Source organism: Cucurbita maxima, unplaced genomic scaffold (assembly GCF_002738345.1).
Source record: "Cucurbita maxima cultivar Rimu unplaced genomic scaffold, Cmax_1.0 Cma_Scf00006, whole genome shotgun sequence".
NCBI lineage: Eukaryota > Viridiplantae > Streptophyta > Magnoliopsida > Cucurbitales > Cucurbitaceae > Cucurbita > Cucurbita maxima.
Window position 1 is genome coordinate 2,735,722 of NW_019272022.1, and position 23,387 is coordinate 2,759,108.

General features: G+C 35.3%; 3 protein-coding genes and 2 pseudogenes across 5 annotated transcripts; all 5 read left to right on the plus strand.

Moving 5' to 3' along the window:
- The first annotated feature begins 1,206 nt into the window (after positions 1-1,206).
- Positions 1,207-4,950, plus strand: LOC111480368 (TPR repeat-containing thioredoxin TTL1-like). 2 transcript variants are annotated; one of them, XM_023125359.1, is made up of 8 exons: positions 1,207-1,382; positions 1,421-2,439; positions 2,567-2,762; positions 2,841-3,025; positions 3,110-3,443; positions 3,541-3,745; positions 3,832-3,938; positions 4,047-4,950. In XM_023125359.1, exons 2-8 carry the CDS (start codon positions 1,526-1,528, stop codon positions 4,200-4,202), a joined length of 2,097 nt encoding a protein of 698 aa, XP_022981127.1. In that variant the 5' UTR covers positions 1,207-1,382; positions 1,421-1,525; the 3' UTR covers positions 4,203-4,950. The 2 variants fall into 2 exon arrangements, with proteins under 2 accessions (XP_022981127.1, XP_022981126.1); XM_023125358.1 differs by having other exon boundaries at positions 1,207-2,439.
- Positions 4,951-8,550: 3,600 nt separating this feature from the next.
- On the plus strand, positions 8,551-9,982 carry LOC111480369 (protein LIGHT-DEPENDENT SHORT HYPOCOTYLS 10-like). Its single transcript, XM_023125360.1, has 2 exons — positions 8,551-9,240; positions 9,778-9,982. The coding sequence occupies exons 1-2, from the start codon at positions 8,703-8,705 to the stop codon at positions 9,783-9,785; spliced, it is 546 nt and encodes a 181-aa protein (XP_022981128.1). The 5' UTR covers positions 8,551-8,702; the 3' UTR covers positions 9,786-9,982.
- Positions 9,983-10,187: 205 nt separating this feature from the next.
- LOC111481321 lies at positions 10,188-10,296 on the plus strand (annotated as a pseudogene).
- Positions 10,297-14,493: 4,197 nt separating this feature from the next.
- On the plus strand, positions 14,494-20,696 carry LOC111480367 (phosphoenolpyruvate carboxylase, housekeeping isozyme). Of its 2 annotated transcripts, none has more exons than XM_023125355.1 (11): positions 14,494-14,630; positions 15,064-15,251; positions 15,345-15,736; positions 16,762-16,846; positions 17,051-17,273; positions 17,800-17,903; positions 17,998-18,085; positions 18,222-18,376; positions 18,520-19,518; positions 19,615-20,001; positions 20,087-20,696. In XM_023125355.1, exons 2-11 carry the CDS (start codon positions 15,084-15,086, stop codon positions 20,381-20,383), a joined length of 2,898 nt encoding a protein of 965 aa, XP_022981123.1. In that variant the 5' UTR covers positions 14,494-14,630; positions 15,064-15,083; the 3' UTR covers positions 20,384-20,696. The 2 variants fall into 2 exon arrangements, with proteins under 2 accessions (XP_022981123.1, XP_022981125.1); XM_023125357.1 differs by lacking the exon at positions 14,494-14,630 and adding an exon at positions 14,649-14,726.
- A 798-nt stretch (positions 20,697-21,494) lies between these two features.
- LOC111481263 overlaps positions 21,495-23,387 on the plus strand; it is a 4,104-nt pseudogene continuing 2,211 nt past the window's right edge.

Below are 23,387 nucleotides of genomic sequence, written 5' to 3' on the forward strand. Positions count from 1 at the left end.
AAAACCAAAAAGTCAAATTTACTAGTGATAAATAAATTTTTTTCGTACATTATTAAAAAATTTTATTGAACTTAAATAAAATTCTCGTGACTACGTAAGAAAATTGTGGTTAGTAAGACTTGTCTTCTTTCCATAACCGTCTAAAAAATTAAAAACTAATAAACTCAAATATTACCGACCTCTCGTTTAATTATTATTTTTCTAAAATTTAAATAAAATATTTTTATTTGTGATAGTAAAAAGGTCAAATATTGATCCATGAATGGACAAATAAATACATTAATTGTGCAATGATTTTGTTTTGTTTGTTAGTTTATTATTATTTCATGTTTAATTATTTTTAAAAACACCCACGTTTAATATGATTTAATATATATTTATCATCGCTTTCTTGCAAACAATAAATAGTAAAAATAATTCCGTGAATTAAATTTAAAATTTTGAATATTTAAGGCTATAATATTAATTATTGTTTACATGCATAATTCAAATATTAAAAAGAAAATCGAATTAAAAAAAAAAAAGAAAAAGAAATGGGAAGGGGGAGAGAATCCAATAAAATTTAATTATAAAAATTCCATTTTATAGCGATTATATTAACCAGAAGGGACCAGAAAAGTGGGGTCGGAGTCTTCTGGAATAAACACGTGGAATTTATTATTGAATATTTTCTTCTCTATTTTTCGGATTTTTTTTTTGTTATTTTCTTTTATTTATTAATTTGATACATCGTATCTTCATTATTATTTAATTAGATAACAATAATTATTAACAAATTTTATACTTATCTTGTTAGTTAAATATAACAAATATGCAACTCTCCTCTTTTTTATATATATTTGTGGAAACACGATAATATCATTGCAGAGAGTCATGTTTATTTAATATTTAGTTATTATTTGATATTTTACATTTTTGTCCCATTGATAGAGGTCGGGTTCACATCCATTCAACATGGTCATCATTTTTCTAAATATACGAAAAAAAAATAGTTCATAATTTTTATCCAAATTAAAAAAGAGAGAGAGAGAGAGAGTGAGAAACACGCGCCAAGGAAGAGAGTGGAGAAAGCTCAATTCTGGAAAGAAACAAACTATAAAGCGAATTATGCAAGAGGAAGAGGAAGAGAGTTTAATAAGGATAAGAAAATAAATTAATTTAATTAAATAAATAAATAAATAAATAAAAACAGAAAACTTGGCTCGTGAAGCAGCAAGTGGAGGTGTGTAGTGTATAAAAGAGCTAAATTAATGTAAAAGTTCCTTCTTTTTCTTCTTTCTTTCTTCAATCTCTCAAAAACTCTGTAAAATCTCATCCAATTTTCCATTTTATCTTCCTCCCTCTGTGAGGGGGAAACATAACTCTCTCAACATTCATTCTTTCTTCCCTTCTTTAATTTCACCGCATCCCCATCTTCTTCTAGTTCTCTCTTTTTCCACGGATTTCCTCTGTTTTCTTTACGGCTTTTCTCATAATCTCATTCTTCCCGTCAACGGAAACTGGATTTCGTTTTACAGGGCTCAAAATGTCGCATTCTCTCAATCCCATTTCGGACTATGACCATCTCTCCGATCGGTTTCGTGATTCCCTCAGTTGTGAAGCTAACAAGCCTGATTTTCGCGAGCTAGATCTGGGTTCCCCTGTTTCGCCATTACGGACTCGGAACCAGACTGGTGGCGGCCCTGCTGCCAGTACTAGTTCGAGCTCGTCCGGGTCGGTTTCTGGCCGGAATGCAACGAACCCACTTGCGAAAAGATCTGATTCGGGTCCTAATAATCATTCCGGTGAACTCTCTGGGTCTAGCGAGAGCAGCCCAACTGCGGCGGAGAGCCTCCGATCCATTGGTACACCTAGGAATTTCAAGTCTGGTCATACTAGATCCGATTCTGGATCGAGTCATCCGTTAATCTATTCGGGTCAGTCTCAAACCTCTGTTACTTCCCCATCGAATGTGCTTCCCACCGGCAATATTTGCCCTTCTGGAAGGGTTTTGAAAACGAGCATGCCGTCGACCAACCGGAGTTCGAGATCCGATGTTTTGGGTTCTGGGTCGGGAAATTACGGCCATGGGAGTATAATGCGGGGCCTCGGCGGTGTCAAAACCGGCGGCGTTGAATCGGGTAGTAATGTTAGTTCGAGGGCCGGTTGTGGTGGTGGTGGTGGTGACTCGCTGAAGAGGGCGAAACAGAGTGGGGATCCAGAGGAGTTGAAGAGAGCTGGAAATGAACAATACAAAAAGGGGCATTTTGCTGAAGCTTTGAGTCTCTATGATCGAGCCATTGCAGTTTCCCCGGTCAATGCAGCTTACCGGAGCAACCGAGCGGCTGCCTTGACCGGCCTCGGTCGCCTTGGCGAGGCGGTAAGCGAGTGCGAGGAGGCGGTAAGATTGGATCCCAATTATGTGAGGGCTCATCAGCGTTTGGCATCCTTGTTTCGTAGGTGAGTTGAGATTTGGATTGTTCATATTGTGCTGTTAGTGCTGATGTCTTTGTAGCTGAATTGATGGTTTGGTTTATAAGAATTGTATGCAACTCTTAGCTTATTTGTTATGTCTGGATGCTTGCAGGTTAGGACATGTAGAGAATGCCAGGAAACATCTTTGTTTTCCCGGCGTTCAGCCCGATCCGAGTGAGCTGCTGAGACTGCAGACAGTCGAAAGGCATATAAGCAAATGCAGGGATGCCCGTCGACTCAAAGATTGGCGAAGCCTATTGAAGGAGGCCGATGCTGCGATTGCTGGTGGAGCTGATTCTTCGCCTCAGGTAAGAGCTATTCTAACGTTTTCGATATCGATTAAGAACGAAAGGGACTGATTGGTTTGATTGTTTATGTATCTACAGCTGTTTATGAGTAAAGTGGAAGCTCTTTTAAAGCTTCATCAGATTGAAGATGCTGAAGCCAGCTTATTAAGCATTCCGAAGTTACATCCATCGATTAATGCGTGCTTACAAATGAAGTTTTTCGGGATGATTTCGGAAGCGTACACTCATTTCATTCATGCCCAAATCGAGATGGCGCTAGGAAGGTATGTTCCTAAAATTTTAGCTTCAAAAGTCCGATTTCGAAACGGTTTTGAGAGCGTGGGAATTGGATAATGGATATGTTGCAGGTTTGAGAATGCAGTTACGGCTGCTGAGAAAGCTGCACAGATTGATCCTCGAAATGTAGAAGTGGCAATGCTGCTTAGTAACGTGCGGTCGGTTGCACGAGCTCGTACTCGAGGCAACGATCTCTTTAAATCAGAAAGGTATACAGAAGCTTGCTCAGCATATGGGGAAGGACTTAAGCTTGACCATTCGAACTCGGTCCTCTACTGCAATCGAGCAGCCTGTTGGTTTAAACTCGGGATGTGGGAGCGGTCTATCGAAGACTGTAATCAAGCGTTACTTATCCAACCGACATACACGAAGGCCCTCCTTCGAAGGGCTGCTTCAAATAGTAAGGTAAATTGGCTTAGCTAATACGCGATACCTCCTGCTGAATTCTTCATACGCGATACCTCGTTTTTGTTTCTATAACTCGGTTTTGGATCGACTGCAGCTCGAAAGATGGGAGGACGCTATACGAGATTATGAAGCTTTAAGGAGGGAACTTCCAGATGACAATGAAGTTGCTGAATCTCTTTTTCATGCTCAAGTCGCGTTAAAGAAATCCCGTGGTGAAGAAGTTCATAATCTGAAGTTCGGTGGTGAAGTCGAGGTGGTTTCCAGCATAGATCAGTTCCGAGCTGCGATATCGTTCCCTGGTCTGGTTTAAGTGTTAAACATTGAGCTTTGCTGTATCTTTAACTGATATTTGGCCATTGATTCGATATTCAACTTCGAATTGCAGGCGTCACTGTTGTTCATTTCAAAGTAGATTCCGATATACAATGCAAGCAGATATCGCCGTTCGTCGACATCCTTTGTCGTCGCTATCCTTCCATTAATTTCCTCAAGGTAAGATGTCTGTCTTCTTTGCTTCATCTCGACAATGTCGGTTTACAACGAACATTACGCAAGATGTTCACCCTTAACATGTTATCCTTTTTGTTTCTGTCATAAAAGGTGAATCTGGAAGATAGTCCAGCAATTGCAGATACCGAAAACGTAAGGATCGTACCGACGTTCAAGATTTACAAAAGTGGAAACCGAGTAAAAGAGATCATATCTCCGACTCACGACATGTTAGAGTACTCAGTGAGGTATTATAGCTTCTTATAGAACTCGGGTCTCTATTACTGCAACGACCCATGCTCGCTCGTTTCCTTATCCTCCTCTCCCTACCGAACCCCGATTTGAACAAAACACCACCCGAAACTCCTTCCTACGAGGCCTGATAACCACGAGTATTCGAAAGCTCAAAAATAATCCCATAATCCAACCAATGGGGCATCCAGAGAGAGATAGTTTAGTTCATTTTTGGAGTTGTTCTATTATTCTATTCTATTCATTCATTCCTCATTGCTCTCTGGTTCCATCTCCTTTTGTTACATATCATTTTCCCATAAGCTTGCCTTACAAACCCTTCAAATCAATCGATCTCCATCACTTCCTCGCATTATCGGTATCGGTATCGGTATCGGTATCGGTATCGGTGTCAGTCTCTACTCCCCGTTCCATCGAGCTACATTTTCGAGAGGGAGAGAAAGAAATGGTTGTTGGTAAGTGAGGAGGAGGATCTCTGTACATGCATATATGATATATACAAGAACAAAAAAAAACCCCAAAAAAACACCAAACAGGAAGAAGGCAGGGGAATTGGATGGATTGATGGGCATAAAAATGGTGGATTTGTGATGGGGTTTGTGAATTGAATACATTGTTAGTTCTTCTGTTCTTCAAACATTTTCTCATTTAATAACAATTAAAAATCAAACTTGTTCATGAATGTTGATGAAATGGGTATCTATTTTCACAAAATGGGTACTTTTGGAAGGGCCATTCAATGCTCTGCTGCTGCTGATTTGAATTTGTTCTTAATGAGTAGTGGGTTGTTGGGTAGCTGGTTTCATTCATTGCTCTTTTAAAGTGTAGAACAACTGACTGTTCTTCAAAGCAAAACAAACAAAAAAAATGGGCCATTTTCACCCCTTTATGTCAACTTCCATGCCATTATTTTGAGGGATCGTTTTCTTTGCTAAATTGTTCGTTCGTTAACGATGAAATTTAGTAGGATAATGAGTGAATATGGGTCCGATAACAGGTAGATTTAAGTTAGTCTTTAAGTTCGAATCGAACACTTCAAGTCTATGATTAGTAGAGACGGGTCGTTGACGTCCCGAGCCACGGTTGAAAATGGAGAGAGCGTGTGACATGTGGGTGAGAGCAAGGCATTCATTCATTCACCTATGAACATTCACCTTATAAGTTAATAAAGTGTGGGGGAAAAAGTGGAGTTGGTCTTGATTTGATTGATCTATGCCCCTTCTTCTTCTTCTTCTTCTTTTTTTTTTTTTTTTTTTTTTTTTTTTTTTTTTTTTTTTTTTTTTTTTTTTTTTTTTTTTTTTTTTTTNTTTTTTTTTTTTTTTTTTTTTTTTTTTTTTTTTTTTTTTTTTTTTTTTTTTTTTTGTTAAATTATAGATTTAATCTATTACTTTAATATAAAATTTATTTTTTGGTTCATTAATTTGTTAATTTTATTTTTAAAATATCAAATATGTCGAGTATTACAAATAGATGCTTTCAATACGTGGAACCTTATGCATGTATGTGATCGTTAAAGCTTGGTTTGAAATATTTATACGTGTTTCATTCTTTTCTATACTCTTATGGAGTTCTACGCGTACGAGGTGATGTTTATAGAGTTTATGTATATGTAAGTGATAAGCTATAAAAAAAATATATTTTTAAAATTAAAGGGTATTTTTTAAACAAAATAAAAAATAATTTTTTATTTTTAAAATTTAAAAGTATTATTAAAACTTTTAAAAATATTTTAGCCAAATATAGTTATTTTTATTATTATTTATTTATTTACTATAAATATGTAGATTTTAGGGGTGAGGCGTTAAAAAATAGTTGGAAAAAGGGAAAAAAAAAAAGAAACTTTTAAACAAACAAACAAAATAGTGGTACGAACAACGACATTTTGAAAGCTTTAATGAAGAAAAGGACAAATCGGTGGGGGAGCGCGTGGATTGAGGACGCTTAAAGGGTAAAAAAAAAAAAAAAAAAGTGGTAAACGGTAAAAAAAAGATATCAACTTTCCCAACTATTTATTTCGGTAATTTATTTGTGGAATTACCATTTTAGGTTTCATTTAATTTTATAATTTGGATTTTGTTTTAATTTTAACTATTTCGAGTTTGAAAATTCAAATATTTGACTTTTTTCTTTTTTTTTTGGAAAATACACAACTGTTCTATTCTTGGGATGAGTATACTGACTGTAATTGGCTTTTCAGACTTAGCCAAAGTCAAGATGGTTCGGGGTTCAGGCGTATCAAACTCAAAGTCTTTCCCTTGGTGGGACATGGATCTCAATCTACCTCCATGGGAAGAAGTACAAGTTCCTGTTGATTGAGGAGGCTCTCGACCCGATATGGATGTGTATGGAAAAAGGGATCCAGCCCACATTAGGGCGATTGTAGAGGTCCAACTAAAAGAAAGGGTCGCTCAAAAAGCGTTAGGACAGAGGGGGTCCTTGAAGAACAGATCCAGGCCGAAATCCTCCACTGGGGATTGCTCATAGTTTTCTTTATTTTGTTACTCAATATCGAGATATTATACAATTAGCAAACATGAGTGAAGATGTTGAGCTCGTTATCAAATCATTCTATATTAAGAGGTTGAGCTCGAAGGTCCAAAAAAAAAAAAAAAAAAAAAAAAACTATTACGGGTGTGTATGANAGAAATAATTGTGGGTACCGAAATTTGAATCGTCGGTTCAACAATGAACTTGTATTACCAAGAACCAAAATACAAATTTAAGTTTTGGATCGGATATATAAATTTTACCATATTTCAAAAAAATGTTTTTCTTCAAAAGAAAACTTACTCGAAAAGATAAGAAAAAGAAAACGATAAAGAATATGAAAAGATGGCTTCTCCATTGTCGTCCCGTCTTATCGATAGTCTAAACCATTTTCAAACTTACAATGATAACACTCAAATTGTGTAGAGAAGAATGAGGTACATGTTTGATGTGTAAATGTATCGAATGGAATTGTTGTCTTCAAAAACTTGGACACATTCACTCCTCGAGATTCTAATTCCATCCCTTCAAACTTTTTTTTTTTTTTTTTTTTTTGTCAAATCTCGATGAATGACATGATCAACACAAATCCTTTCTTTGTTTCTAGAGTCATCCAACATAAAATTGGGTCAAGAAAATCACGCTTAACTTTAAAGTTTCTATGATTGAGCTATCGAAAAGAAAGAATTGGATATAAGTAATAATTTCTAATTCTTTTAGCTCTTTCTTAATCATCTTATCTTCAGGATCACTCTCAATTAATTCATACATCCTTCATTTACTCGGGTGTCACAAAATTTATGTTGGACGATCTCCTAAGATTTTTTCTAAACATATGAGTGAAAACAAAACATGTTAAAAAAGCCCGTGATGATTGTCTTCCTTCTTAAAAGAAATCATAAACACTCAAAGTTAGATAAGAACACACACCCGTGTTGTCACATAGGTTTTCATAGATTACACTAAATTGAGTAAAAAAAACATCAAAATTAAGGTTTTATAGACCAGACCAAATTGAGTAAAATAAAACATTAAAATCATATGGGTCAACTTTTTAAGGTTTTTTTTTTAAAAGAATTATTTCAATTTATTACATAAATTTAAGAAAATTGATATTTAGAGATAATATAAAAGAAAAGGCAAACACTAAAAAAATGAATAGTAATTAGATATCATTAATCTACTGTTCCTAAACCATGATTAGCAGTGCTAATGCTAATTAAGATTATACGTCCGCCAATCAAAATGCGACATGTGTTGGCATCGAGATGTTTAGTCGGCCATTAATTATAATTTATCAACAAATTAAAATTTAGATTGTGATTTGGTCTATTGTTCTATCATTACCGTCTTAAAAAAAATATTATTTTCAACCATATCATTGATTAAAAAAAAAACTGTATAAAATATATCAAAATGTGTATTAAATTATTTATAAAAATAAATAATCTTCGCACGTGCGGGTTCATAAATAATAATATTTTAATTAATTTGAGGTTTAATGTCATGGTAAATTGAATTAAAGTTTTTTTTTTGTAGACAAAGATAATTTGCTAGGTACGGGAAAATCGATCCTTTTCATATATTGGTTCGTTTCTATTCATTTTTCCTTTACTTTCAAACTTTTTTTTGAAACCTGTCGAGCATTCATCAATATCGAGAACGAGGGTAAAAAAATCAACACCGTTAGATTTGTTTTTAAAGCATTACGTGTCGAGTTTTTATGGAGAGATTCACTGAAATAGACTAACTTATAACCTAATTTTACATTAGATTACAATTAATTACACGAATAGAAGCACGATAATGGAAAATCTAATTATATCGAGAAAGAACGGGTTAATGGGCTAATATAGTACAATTAAAAGAAAGTTGTGTGGGAGAGAGAGGAAGAAAAAGAGGGTGAAATTAATAAAGCATTTTGATGTTGGACCATATCATGTCTCCTCCTATCCCCATGATATGATCTTCATTTTCTTGTGCTCCTCCACTCCCACCTTGAGAGATTGATATTGTTGTTCTTCACATATGTCGACCAGTAAAGGCAAAGACGTTGGAGAAGGATCGTCATCGAGTTCGTCTTCTCTAGTTATCGTTGATGACAACAATCAGCAACAGCAACAGCAACAACAGCTTGCTCCAGTGAGTCGTTACGAGTCACAAAAGAGGCGAGACTGGTACACTTTTGGGCAATATTTGAGGAATCAACGACCTCCATTAGCAATTTCGCAATGCAATTCAAGTCATGTGTTGGATTTCCTTCGCTATCTTGACCAATTTGGTAAGACAAAAGTTCACTTAAATGGGTGTGGTTTTTTTGGACAACCTGAGCCACCAGGACCTTGTACTTGCCCTCTTAGACAAGCTTGGGGTAGCCTTGATGCTCTTATTGGTCGACTTAGAGCTGCTTATGAAGAAAATGGAGGATCTTCAGAGACTAATCCATTTGCAAGTGGTGCTATAAGAATTTATCTACGAGAAATAAGAGACTCTCAATCAAAAGCAAGGGGAATTCCATATAAGAAGAAGAAAAAGAAGAACCCAACAAAAACAAACACTAATGAAGGTAATACCCGATCAATCTCGTTTCTTATTACTCGCAAAACTACTCATCCAACATTCGATTTATAGAGAATGAACTAGGTTTTAATAGTTAAACTATACTCGTATTGATACCAAACGTTCTAATTTTTACGAAAACGATAAAACCCTAAACGAAGTGCTTCTCGAAAGCCCTAAATTTCATAATACCCGGCTACTCCGAATATATATGATTAGAGCTCCATTAACAACTATTATTACTCTTTGACTTTGTCTTACCACCTTTTTCTTTTTCAAGAAAGCTAAACCCATTTGTAACGTTTCATTTTTTGTCTTATTTATTCTATTCGTCGCCATGTTTCTAAACATTCCAAGACAATAATCCGTTAAGGTAATCGACATGTTGTTGGTCAGACACAAATATAGTCTATATTCTTATTACATTTTTCGAGTTTACTATGTAGAAGTGGGAGATCCAAACATTTGATCTTCGAAAATATATATGTCTTACGTAGTTGAGCTATGTTTAAATTGGTTGCTTACTCCATTTTTTTTGGTTCAGCGGCCTAAACAACTTCCCAAGGCTTTGGATTAGCGAGCACTGTCGAGTTCATTTGAATTGAAGTTTAGTTGTTTTTCCTTAGAACACAAAGCATTGTGTTTTATTTGGTTCTATAACTTGGAGCTCAGCACAGCCAGTTTCTGGATGCTTTTTTATTGAGATTTTGTGTCAAATTTAGTATACTATTCAGCTTGGATTATAATTATATAAGTATTTAGTGTCCTTCCCTTTCAAATATATATGATTTTTCGTCTATCAAACTTGTTCAACTTGACTAAAAACACGAGTTTATTAGATTATGATTTATAAAAGTTTAATATATAGTTTAAAAGCTAACGTTTATATTAGTATAAGCTAAAGTGATCACGATTTGAAATCTGAATTCACTTTTTAATGCCCTGATATTTCCAGACCAACACGGATTAGGGACATCTGATAAAATTAGAATGATACAAAAAAGATTAGCATGACTCCTGCGCAAGGACGACAAGCACAAATCGACAAATGGTATTAGAACTAGGCACTAGGTGGTGAGCCAGCAAAGGCATTAGTTAGAAAGGGGAACGGAGTATTCTTGATAAAAGTGTACAAACCTCTCCTTAATAGACGCATTTTTAGACTATAAGGCTGGCGGCGATACATAACGAGATAAAGCGGACAATATTTGCTAACAGTGGTCTTAGACTGTTATAAATTCTACATAACTTTGTTCATTCGTGTACTATTTCTTTATTCGGACATCACAATCCAGCTCAAATGCTAGATTTTTAAATTTTTACCGTCGTATGAACGTGTTTTCAAAAGTAAATTAAGAGAATAAAAATGGAATTAATAGGACAAGTTGTTATGTCAATAATTATCCTGATATTTGATATGATTTTCCATCATAACATTCATCTTAGGATTCCATTTTATGAACTTTTCATGTCTCGTTCTATTATCAATGCTTTCCTTCGCCAAAAAACACAAATTATCACACCCTATTTTCTAAAAATAAAAATATAAAATTAACACCCTTTAAATAACTATTTAATTTAATTTTTTTTTCATTTAAAGGAAATAATTTAGACCTTTATTGTTTAATAAATTTAAATGATGAGTCACATTTCCTTCAAATTTTTATCAAAAAAAATATTTAACAATATTAAAATATAAAGTAACAACAAATACATTCAATTTCTTGATTTTTCTTTAAAACCCAAAACCCAGAAAATGAAAATGTAACCGTTCAAGTTTACCGCTAATAAATATTGTCCGTTTTGGTCTATTTTTATATATGAAACTAAAACTTTAATTTAAAATGAAAATTGCTAAACCAATTTTTTTTTTTTTCCTCTAAAATATTTTAGAAAAAATTGTCAAATTTTATTTTCAAGTTAATGGTTGATTAATTAATTAATTAAATATATTTCCGACATGTCGTTTCATGCTTTCGGGAAAAAAAAAATGGACTCAGAACTTTTAGTCCAGCGGAAATTTCTTGGGCCTGTCTTAAAAAAGGCCCACGATTACAGACAGTTCCTAAAAAATAAAAAGCCTATGGTCTATGACAAAAATCAAAAGCTTAAGACTAAATTTATTATTTTAAAAGTTTAAATATCAATTAAATTTATTATTTAACCAAAATATTATAAAATCATATATAATTAATATATATTTTAGTAATAAGCTATGCATATTTTTCTAATGATTATTGAATTAAAAAAATCCAAATAAATGGTGTGGTTTATCACGCCTCTCTAGTATCTACCAATAGCTTATGATAAGGCTATGATACCTTATCGTCAAACCAATAATGCTATTTTTTTTTTTCCAAAAAAACCAATAATTCCGTTTTTTTATATATAAAAGTCAACCAAAACAGTATTATTAAAAGTCAAACCTACAAAATAATTGGACTTAATTAAAACCTTTACCATATTAAATAATGTGCTAGGTTTATGTTTTGTCTCACTTGAAAGTCCACATTATAATTAAATAACATTAGACAATTAATAATTAAGTTTTCAAATACACCATTTACTAATTTAATCTACGCAACTAAAAATAAAAAATACATAATCATATTTTATGTTTAATATTTAGATCGGACATTTGATGACTTTAAATATAGGATTGTCCTAAGTTACATAGGTTTCATTTTGAAATTTGTTATGACTGAGTCATCGAAAAAGAAATATATATTTGATTAATATAAATAGTAATTTTAATTCTTTTAAATTTTTTTAACCACAAAAGAAAAAAGAATAGACTTTTGAAAATTAAATTATTATTATTATTTGAAGATGAAAAATTAGCGAGAGAAAATTTGAATGGTTGGCATGCATTGGCATCTTTTTTTTTTTTTTTTTTTTTTTTCAAATTCGAATATTCTTTTTTAAGTGAGATAAAAATTAGGGCATACCTTTTTTTTTTCTTTTTCTTTTTCTTTTTTGTGGAATAATTTTCAGAAATAGTGGACTTCCAAGTAAGCGTGTCGTACAAGCCACGTGTCTTCTTTGTGTCCTCGACCAAAAAATCGCTTTTATTCGTTTTGACAATTTTGCCCTTTCTTCTCCAAAAGGTTTCCATGTGAATTTACCTTATTATCCATCAAATTTTGATAATGGAGAAAGTTTCCCCCACCATGCTTTTATAAGCCGTTAGAGATATTTGAGGGCAACGGTGAAAGTTTTTATAAGCTATCACAGATGCCATAGTGTGGGGACCGATAACCTCCACTAGTTACATACAAGCACGTATATATATATATATATATATATTTATTTATTTTAAGTGGGACGGTGAATTGGACGGGGACAAGGAATATAATTCCGTTTGCGACCTCATTTATCTAAAAGGTAAAAAAAAAAACGTTCCCTACTCCTTCTCCCATTCCCTATCTAAATGGAAATCCCTCCTCATTCAAGGCAGGTCCCATGGATAAAAGTTTAGGGTGGATCCCCGGGGTAAAGGAGACATCTCTATAAGTTATCTTTTATATATACATATATATGAATATACGAATTAAGTCTACCCACCTCCGTGTTTTTAATTTATTTTAAAAAAACATATACCAATTGTGTCGGCCCACCTCGTGTTAATTGACACCAACACTACTAAAAGTCAATTCATAAATTAATTTCAAATAGTATAAATCCATTTAAAATTCTATTTTAGTTTTGAAATTTTAATAACCAAACAAAAACAAAACTAAAATGACAAAAATATCAAACTTTATATGGTTGTTATTGGTCATAGGAAGAATTAAAATATGATTTGAATAAGTTAAATAAAAGCATGTGGGCCAAATATAAAAAAAAAAAAAAAAAAAAAAATGTGATGAACTTTAAAAAAAATGGTATACAAACTCAATTTCAACTAGCTCTTCCTCCATTTGTCTTCGGCCGGCTACATTTCTCTATGTGCCCTTTTCTTTCTTTTCCCAAATAAAAAGGTTAGAGAGCAAAAAGACATTCCTACCCTTTTAACGAAGGAACCAAACAAAAAGATTGACCTAAACTCGAACTCGATAGAAAATACTCCTAACCCAATTAAGGGAACAAGACGTGGTACACTAAAAAATGCTCTTGTTTTCACTCATGTTCACGTCATAGTTAGTACACACTAGCAACAAGTTGTCAGACTCGAACATTTAATTTTTTTGATCGAGAACCTATACTTTATCTAAGTAGGGACGATGTTCCTATCACCTATTTCAATCTCCATTCCCACAAAATTCTTCATTTATTTTTGTCAAGATTCGATCGAGATTTTCCACGGAGAATCTTTCCTATTATATATATATATAATCGAGAGTGAGTGAGTAGGGACAGATACAAAAATAAATAAATAAATAAATAAATCCTCGCTTTTTTTTTTTTATCGGCTAGAAGCACGTCTTGACAAGACAAACGAACATCGATGCACAAATAAAAAAAACAATAATAATAAATATAAAATATTATAATTATTTAGGGACCCAAAATTCATGCCTAATTATAGCAAAAAATTACGAAAGTGGAAAGTAGGCATAATTAGTGCATTAATCATGTGTCATTGTTTGTTTATCCAAGTTGACTTAAAATAATTATTGTGGGGTTAGCAAGCTTATTATATTTTATTAAACTAAATTGTTATTTATTTAAATATTTTATATCTATTTAAATAATCCACTTCAATTTAATAAATTATTAATTTTACTAAAAATAGATCTAAATATTCTCATCGCATCATCCCTTACGATTATACTAAAAAAAATTAATATACAAAATCAAATCATTTATATTTTTCTATTAAACATTCATCAAATTTAAAATAATCATTTATATAATTGAGACATAAAATTGAATAATTAATAAATTATTATAATAATTTTGTAATATATTGAAACTCTCCGTAAAAATTAAAAAAAAAATCAATTTTTTTTTTTAATTTTCTAATTCAAATTGGAACCTTTCATTTTCAAGATCTAATTAGAATTAAAGCATATGCTATTACAGTATATTTTCAAGCATATCCAATTTATAGAAAATTATATTTTAAAAAGTAAAAAATTATAAATATAAATATTAATTTTTTAATTAAGATATTTCAGAATGTAAAGAATTAATATGCTTTTTTTTTTTTTTTTTTGTCTTAATTTTTTAGAAATATATATTTATTTTAGCGGTTATATTATCAGTTTTTTAGTTGAATAGAAAATTTAAAGAATATGTACGACTTTTCTTCTTATTGAGCATCGAGTGTGAGGCCCCATGGCTCTATAAAATCCTCTGGAACCGCTGGCATTGGATCTCAGAATCTCAACCACTCCCCTTTCTTCTGATTTCAATTCGTCCTACTCTTCCTTTTTAATCGCCTCTTGTTTTCAGGTACGTCTTCGTCCACTTTTACCACATTATCACTATCCATTTTGGTATTTGTTGCTTATTTTGGGGGTTTTTACTGAGATTTGAATCTATTTCGAGGTAGAATCTTATGGGATCTCTGTATTTACTCGTTTCTCGAACTGGGTTCTGGGTTTAGTATCAGAAATCGTGTTTTCCTAGGCTCCATTTTGGTATTTGTTGCTTGTTTGTGAGGGTTTTTAGTGAGATTTGAATCTATTTCGACGTAGAATCTAATAGGGTCTCTGTATTTACTCATTTCTCGAACTGGGTTTTGGGTTTAGTGTCAGAATTCGTGTTTTTCTAGGCTCCTTTTTTGTGGGTCGTCGTTGAAATTGATGCATTCTTTTGGGTTTAATTTGATGGGTTTGATGTGTTGTTTTTTGAGTGCCTAATGGGGTTTATGTGGTGATTTCAGAGAGGAATTTGGTGTGAAATATGGCGAACAGGAATCTGGAGAAGTTGGCATCAATTGATGCGCAGCTTCGGATGTTAGTACCAGCCAGAGTGAGCGAGGATGATAAATTAGTGGAGTATGATGCGTTGTTACTGGATCGATTCCTTGACATTCTTCAGGATTTACATGGGGAGGATCTGAAGGAAACTGTAAGTTAGAACAGGGAATTTGAATTTGAGTTTGACTTTGATTTTGACTTTGATTTTGAAGGATGAACTAAGTTTATTTTCTTTGAATGGAAGGTGCAAGAATGTTATGAACTGTCGGCGGAATACGAAGGGATGCACGATCCGAAGAAACTTGAGGAGCTTGGAAATGTGTTGACTAGTTTAGATCCAGGGGACTCTATAGTGATTGCTAAGTCTTTCTCCCATATGCTTAACTTGGCTAACTTGGCTGAGGAGGTTCAGATTGCTTATCGTCGAAGGATTAAACTGAAGAAGGGTGATTTTGCTGATGAGAACTCTGCAACCACTGAATCTGATATTGAGGAAACTTTGAAGAAGCTTGTGGGTGATTTGAATAAGTCCCCTCAAGAAGTTTTTGATGCCTTGAAGAACCAAACTGTAGATTTGGTCTTGACTGCTCATCCTACTCAATCAGTTCGTAGATCTTTGCTTCAGAAGCATGCAAGGTTGACTTATGAGTTACTGTCGATCATGTTTATGCTTATCTTCATATTTTATCATTAGATGTCATTGTTAACAATATCATACCATTGTGGAGGGTCGTGATTCCTAACATGATACTAGAGTCATGCTCTTAACTTAGCCATGTCAATAGGATTCTCAAATGTTGAACAAAGAAGTTGAGACCCTTGAAAGTGTAGTCAAAAGTAATTCAAGTGTTACTTTGTTTGAGGGCTCCAGAGGAGGAGTTGAGTCTCAATTAAGGGGAGGTTGTTTGAGGGCTTCATAGGCCTTAGGGGAGGCTCTATAGTGTACTTTGTTTGAGGGGAAGATTGTTGATGATTGTTTAAAGAGGAGTCCCACATCGGCTAGTAAAGGGGTTGATCATAGGTTTATAAGTAAGGAATAGATCTCCATTGGTATGAGGCCTTTTGGGGAAGTCAAAACCAAAGCCATGAGAGTCTATGCTCAAAGTGGACAATATCATACCATTGTGGAGGGTTGTGATTCCTAACATGGTATCAGAGTCATGCCCTTAACTTAGCCATGTCAATAGAATCCTCAAATGTCAAACAAAGAAGTTGGGACCCTCAAAAGTGTAGTCAAATGTGACTCAAGTGTTGCTTTGTTCGAAAGCTCTAGAGAAGGAGTCGAGTCTCGATTAAGGGGAGGTTGTTCGAGGGCTCCATAGGCCTCAAGGGAGGCTCTATGGTGTACTTTATTTGAGAGGAGGATTGTTGGGTGAGAAGTTCCACATTGACTAATTAAGGGGTTGATCATGGGTTTATAAGTAAGGAATACATCTCCATTGGTATGAAGGCTTTTGGGGAAGTAAAAAACAAAGCCATGAGAGTCTATGCTCAAAGTGGACAACATCATACTAGTGTGGAGGGTCGTGATTCCTAACCGTCCTTGTTATCAACTTATATCATATTGATGGGTTGAGATATTTATACACTCCAAGTGTCAGTTCCAGTAAATCGGGAGAAGCTAACTAATTAGATGTCTGTCTTGCTGTCTTTAAACGCAGGATAAGGGATTGTTTAGTCCAATTGTACGCCAAAGACATTACTCCTGATGACAAGCAAGAGCTTGATGAGGCGCTTCAGAGAGAGGTAAAACTTGCACTCCTATTGTTTGTCATCTGCTTGTGAATACTAAGACTAAATCATGTTGAGATATGCTTACACTTGATAAATGCATGCTGCTGGAAATAATAACTGATAGATGTAGTCGTTTGATATCGTTGCAGCGCTGCATTTCGTATATGGCAGACATTTTACTGCAATGATTTGATCTTGACAAAGATTCTTTTGTAGATTCAAGCTGCATTTCGTACTGATGAAATCCGTAGGACTCCTCCTACCCCACAAGATGAAATGAGGGCAGGAATGAGCTACTTCCACGAGACGATTTGGAAGGGTGTTCCTAAATTTCTGCGCCGTGTTGATACTGCTTTGAAGAATATTGGAATTGACGAACGTGTTCCTCATAATGCTCCGCTTATTCAGTTTTCATCCTGGATGGGTGGTGACCGTGATGGTAAAATCTTTTCTTTCGTATACTTAATGTGAACATTGAAACTCGATTATGAAAATAGCAATGATATTGTGAGATCCCACATCGGTTGGAGAGGGGAATGAAACATTTCTTAACAGGTGTGGAAACCTCTTCTTAGTAGACGTGTTTTAAAACCTTGAGGGGAAGCCCAGAAGGGAAAGCCCAAAGAGGAAAGATGACAATATTTGCTAGCGGTGGACTTGAGTTGTTACAAATGGTATCAGAGCCAGATACTGAGTTGGATGTTGGCCCCCAAGGGGGGTGGATTATGAGATCCCATCTCGATTGGAGAGGGAAACGAAACATTCCTTAAAAGGGTGTGGAAACCTCTCCTTAGTAGACGCGTTTTAAAATCTTTAGGGGAAGCCCAGAAGGGAAAGCCCAAAGGGGACAATATCTACTAGCGATGGATTTGGGCTGTTACAGATATATCTTATCCGCACTGATGATACCTCTGGAAATCATAGCTGCTTCTAAGTTATTAGCTTTTCCTTCGATCGGTCGACAGGTAATCCTAGGGTGACACCGGAGGTTACGAGGGATGTCTGTCTTCTTGCTAGAATGATGGCTGCTAATCTGTACTACTCACAGATTGAGGATCTCATGTTTGAGGTATTTATTCCCATTTGTGTGATAGGCAATGTTTGCTATTTGGTCAACTAGCAACAATAAACTGAGGGATCATACTCATAATATTTTTCTGCAGTTGTCTATGTGGCGATGCAATAGCGAGCTTCGTGAACGTGCAGACATGCTTCATAATTCATCAAGGAGAGATGCAAAACACTATATAGGTAATCGATCACGACTTATGTTTTCTAGTAAAAGAAAAAATGTCCGAATGCGTTTAGTTTCGCTGTAAAATTTACTGTGTAGAGAAGAACTTAAGTTTGGTTCTGGTGAATTTAGTTTTTTTTTTCTTTGGTATAGAATTTTGGAAGCAAGTTCCTGGCAATGAACCGTACCGGGTGATTCTTGGCGATGTGAGGGACAAGCTTTATCAAACACGTGAACGTTCTCGCCATTTGTTAGCACATGGACACTCAGACATCCCCGAGGATGCGACTTTTACGAATGTCGAGCAGGTTTGTTCTTCTTGGATCTTCTTATGTCGAGCACAACAATCATTTCATTAAACACTTTGCTAATGGAACAAATAGTTTAAAAGAAAGCTTGAAAGTTCATGTTAGTTTCTGATGTTTATGATTAATTTTCGAACTTCTTGCAGTTCTTGGAACCTCTTGAACTATGCTACCGATCCCTCTGTGGTTGTGGCGACCGTGCAATTGCTGATGGCACCCTTCTTGATTTTTTGAGGCAAGTGTCCACTTTTGGTCTGTCACTTGTAAGGCTCGACATCAGGCAAGAGTCGGATCGTCACACCGATGTCTTGGATGCCATTACTCAGCATTTGGAACTCGGTTCGTACAAAGAATGGTCTGAAGAACAGCGACAAGAGTGGCTTTTATCTGAACTCAGTGGCAAACGTCCTCTTTTTGGTCCTGATCTTCCTAAAACTGAAGAAATATCTGATGTTTTGAACACATTCCACGTAATAGCCGAGCTTCCTTCGGATAACTTTGGTGCATATATCATTTCCATGGCCACCGCTCCATCCGATGTTTTGGCAGTCGAGCTCTTGCAACGTGAATGCCATGTTATGCAACCATTGAGAGTTGTTCCGCTGTTCGAGAAGCTTGCAGATTTGGAGGCTGCACCAGCAGCCCTTGCTCGCCTCTTCTCGATAGATTGGTACAGAAATCGGATTAACGGAAAGCAAGAAGTCATGATTGGCTACTCGGATTCTGGCAAAGACGCTGGACGGTTCTCTGCAGCCTGGCAGTTGTATAAGGCTCAAGAAGAGCTTATAAAGGTTGCTAAGCAATATGGTGTGAAGCTAACTATGTTTCATGGTCGTGGTGGCACTGTTGGAAGAGGAGGTGGACCAACTCATCTTGCTATTTTGTCCCAACCACCTGAGACGGTTCACGGTTCGCTCCGTGTAACGGTACAGGGTGAAGTTATTGAGCAATCCTTTGGAGAGGAGCACTTGTGTTTTAGAACACTCCAACGTTTCACTGCTGCAACGCTTGAGCACGGTATGCACCCTCCAGTTTCACCAAAACCCGAATGGCGTGCACTGATGGATGAAATGGCCGTTGTCGCTACAGAGGAATATCGTTCAATTGTCTTCAAAGAACCACGATTCGTGGAGTATTTCCGCCTTGTACGATTTCTTCATCATAGACTCATAATATTTCATTACTGAAATCTGCACTGACTGAGCTGTTTTTAACTTAATGTTTTGTACTTCTGATTGTAGGCAACACCAGAGCTGGAGTATGGTAGGATGAATATTGGTAGTCGTCCATCGAAGCGAAAGCCCAGTGGCGGTATCGAGTCACTTCGTGCAATCCCGTGGATTTTCGCATGGACGCAGACGAGGTTCCATCTACCAGTTTGGTTAGGCTTTGGGGCCGCATTCAAGCATATTATCCAGAAAAACGTTAAGAACCTTCACATGTTGCAGGAGATGTACAACGAATGGCCATTCTTTAGGGTCACCATCGATTTGGTTGAAATGGTGTTCGCCAAAGGAGACCCTGGCATCGCAGCTTTGTACGACAAGCTCCTAGTTTCGGAGGACCTCTGGTCGTTTGGAGAGCGGTTGAGAGCCGACTACGAAGAAACGAAGAGCCTTCTACTACAGGTAAAATCTGGCCATTTTCCATAGAATCAAATGCCACACCAGGTCTTCATTATTGAATCAACAATTCCTTGTCCTTGTGCTGTAGATTGCTGGGCACAGAGATCTTCTTGAAGGGGATCCTTCCTTGAAGCAAAGACTCCGTCTCCGTGACTCGTACATCACGACTCTGAACGTGTGCCAAGCATACACATTGAAACGAATCCGTGATCCGAACTACAACGTGCAAGTTCGTCCACACATTTCAAAGGAAATAATGGAAGGAACCAAACCAGCAGATGAACTCATTCAACTAAACCCGATGAGCGATTACGCACCGGGGCTAGAGGACACACTCATCTTGACCATGAAGGGTATTGCTGCTGGACTTCAGAACACCGGTTAAACATGAGCCATTATATATGTAGTCTATGCCCATTGTTGTTTCATTTACTGGTTTCTAAATTGGCATGAAAGATAAGGCTCATAATTTGTGCATCAGAAGTTAGATGTTGTTTAAGTTAATCCAGCTTTTGATTGAGCGGCTCTTGAGTGTGGCCGGTGGATTATGCTGTTATCTTAAAAATGTATACGCATTGTTGTACCGTAAATGAGGGTACGGAGATTTGAACCTCTGAGCTACGCTCTGTTTGGCTCTTTACGAATGTATTTGAAATTTGAATAATTGTGTGGGTTGAAATCAAAATGGCCATCAATTATTGTTTCTCTTGCTTCTTTTTTATCTTCTAATTATATTAAAGAAAATTGATCGTTTGTATTATGTTTAAGAAATACTTGCTAGATGAACACAATTCTCCACAATGGTATGATATTGTTCACTTTGAGTCTAAGCTTTCATGACTTTTTTGAGCTTCCCCAAAAGACCTCAAACCATGACTTTTTTGAGCTTCCCCAAAAGACCTCAAACCAATGGAGATAGTATTTATCCATTATAAACCCATGATCATTACCTAAATTAGCTGATATGTGACTCATGAAATTTTAAAAATAACATTAACACATTTTACTTTTATAAAATAAAAAATAAAAAATTACCGTTAATGTATGACAGAAAAACGATATTAATACTTTACATATTATCTTTATAATTGTTATTAACTTTTAATATTATTTTAAAAAATTTTGGGTATTTTTTAAACGTGATATTAATAATAAAGGTATTTTTAAATTTTTTAAAAAAATTTGCATTCATAAAATTTTTAATATAGATATTTGTTAAATAAAGTATTAAAGTTTTTCATTTTAACTTCTTTAAAAAAAAAATTAAGATATTTACCATTTTATTTATTTATTTTTAGTTTAAAGATATTAAAAAAATATTTTTATTAATTTAAATGGCAATATAAAATTGTTGAGAGAGAGAGAGAGAGAGAGAGGAGTGAGAGAGTTGGATGGGAAGCAAAGCAAAAGCAGTTAAGCTTTGAAGACCATAATAAATAGGCAGTCTCTCCGATTTGCTTTCAGACCCGACGGAGAAGAAGCAAACGGCTCCAGAGATGAGGTAGAGGCGCCCTCAGACCTCCGACCCTCCGCAGTCCACGGCGGCTTCTTCTTCTTCTTCCTATTCTAAATCCGGTAAGCCGGGCCGATCGATCACCAGCGACGACGAAAACAAAGGCATTGGTTGGTTCTTCCCTTTGTTTGCTCTGGGGCTTCTCAGGTACATGAGTGCCACCTCCAACATCATTCACGACTGCGACGAGGTTTTCAATGACTGGGAGCCTCTTCATTACCTTCTCTTCAAATCTGGCTTCCAAACTTGGGAATACAGGTTCTAGACCTCCCTATTCTCCTTCAATCCTGCTCCTATGAACTGTAACTCTTCCGTTTTTTAGGAACATTTCGGAATTTCATTGAGCTTTTAATGCTGGTTATTGTACTTGCATCCTCCTATTCTGGTGTTTACAAATATTCATTTCTTGGTGCATTGATTTCTTTTTTACCCGAATCGTTCTCCTAGTTTTCATACTGTGAAAATGTTCCACCAATTGCTTGAGCTGGATTACATGCCAGATAGCAGTATCCTTCTCTTTTGGTAGAATCAAAGTAATGAATTACAGTAAGCAATGATATATTAATCGAGGAATAAGGCAGAAACGACATGATTTGATGGAGTAAGTGAGGTACTAATGGCCTTGGAATGTAAAATCCTGAATGAATATCTGAATTAGATCACTCGCCTTTTGTGGATTCTGTATATATATTTCTTTAATTTATATGAATTCCAAAATGATCGAGTGCATCAATCATCAATTAATGCATATATGTTTTTCATCATAATATCATTCTTGTTTTTCATTTGAAGATCGGTCTGACTTTGATAAAGCTGCTATTTCAGCGAGATCTTGTTTAATTCATATATTCATTGAAATTGCACTCTCTTGCAGTTCCCAGTTTGCACTTCGATCATATTTGTACATTGTTCTCCATGAATTAGTGGGCAGACCAGCTGCGTGGCTGTTTTCTGAAGACAAAGTAAAGGGTCACTCCTTTTCAGTTGTTATGTTCTCAATAGCCTACATGTAGATCCAGATATGTCTATGGTTCTAATCTCTCTTTAAATTGCAGGTGAGAGTATTCTTTGCTGTAAGAATTTTCCTTGGTCTTCTATCTGTCGTTACTGAAACTGTTCTTGTAGTGGCACTTTCGAGGAGGTTTGGGAAACGCCTTGCCACTTACACGCTTGCAATGTTATGCTTGACCAGCGGTTGTTTCTTTGCCAGCACTAGTGAGTGGCCCTTTTTTTTCACGTGTCTCATATATATGTCATTTATTGTGTAACTTCTACATGAAACACCATTTTAGTTATATATTTATACTGGAATTGCTTCAATATCTATTGTTGTTGCCTCATTTTCCAGGTTTCTTGCCTAGTTCGTTCTCCATGTATGCAGTATCTTTGTCATCTGGATTATTTCTACTGGAGAAACCTGCTCCAGCGGTTGCTGTTGCTGCTGCTGGTGTAATTCTTGGCTGGCCATTTTCAATCTTGGTTTTCCTTCCGATAACGCTTTATCCTTTACGCAGAAAATTCAAAGAGGCGTTTCTTGCAGGGGCACTGACATCTATAGCTCTCCTTGTATGTCTTCTCACTTAGCTTTATAGTGCTACTTTTGATCTTTTGTTGAATGGGAACTTTTATATTAAGAGCATTCACACAATGGAAGTTTGATTCCAATAAGAAAACACAAAAGGATTGAATAAATCAAACTTCTTGATCCAAAGGTAAGCGTACAACTTCATCTTCTCCCAAAGATTCTGAATGTTTCAGTCACCATTCTATTGCACTCCAACCAGTAAATACAGTGTAGACCAGATATAGAAAACTTCTTTTTTTTTTTTTTTTTTTTTTTTTTTTTTTTTTTTTTTTTTTTTTTTTTTTTTTTTTT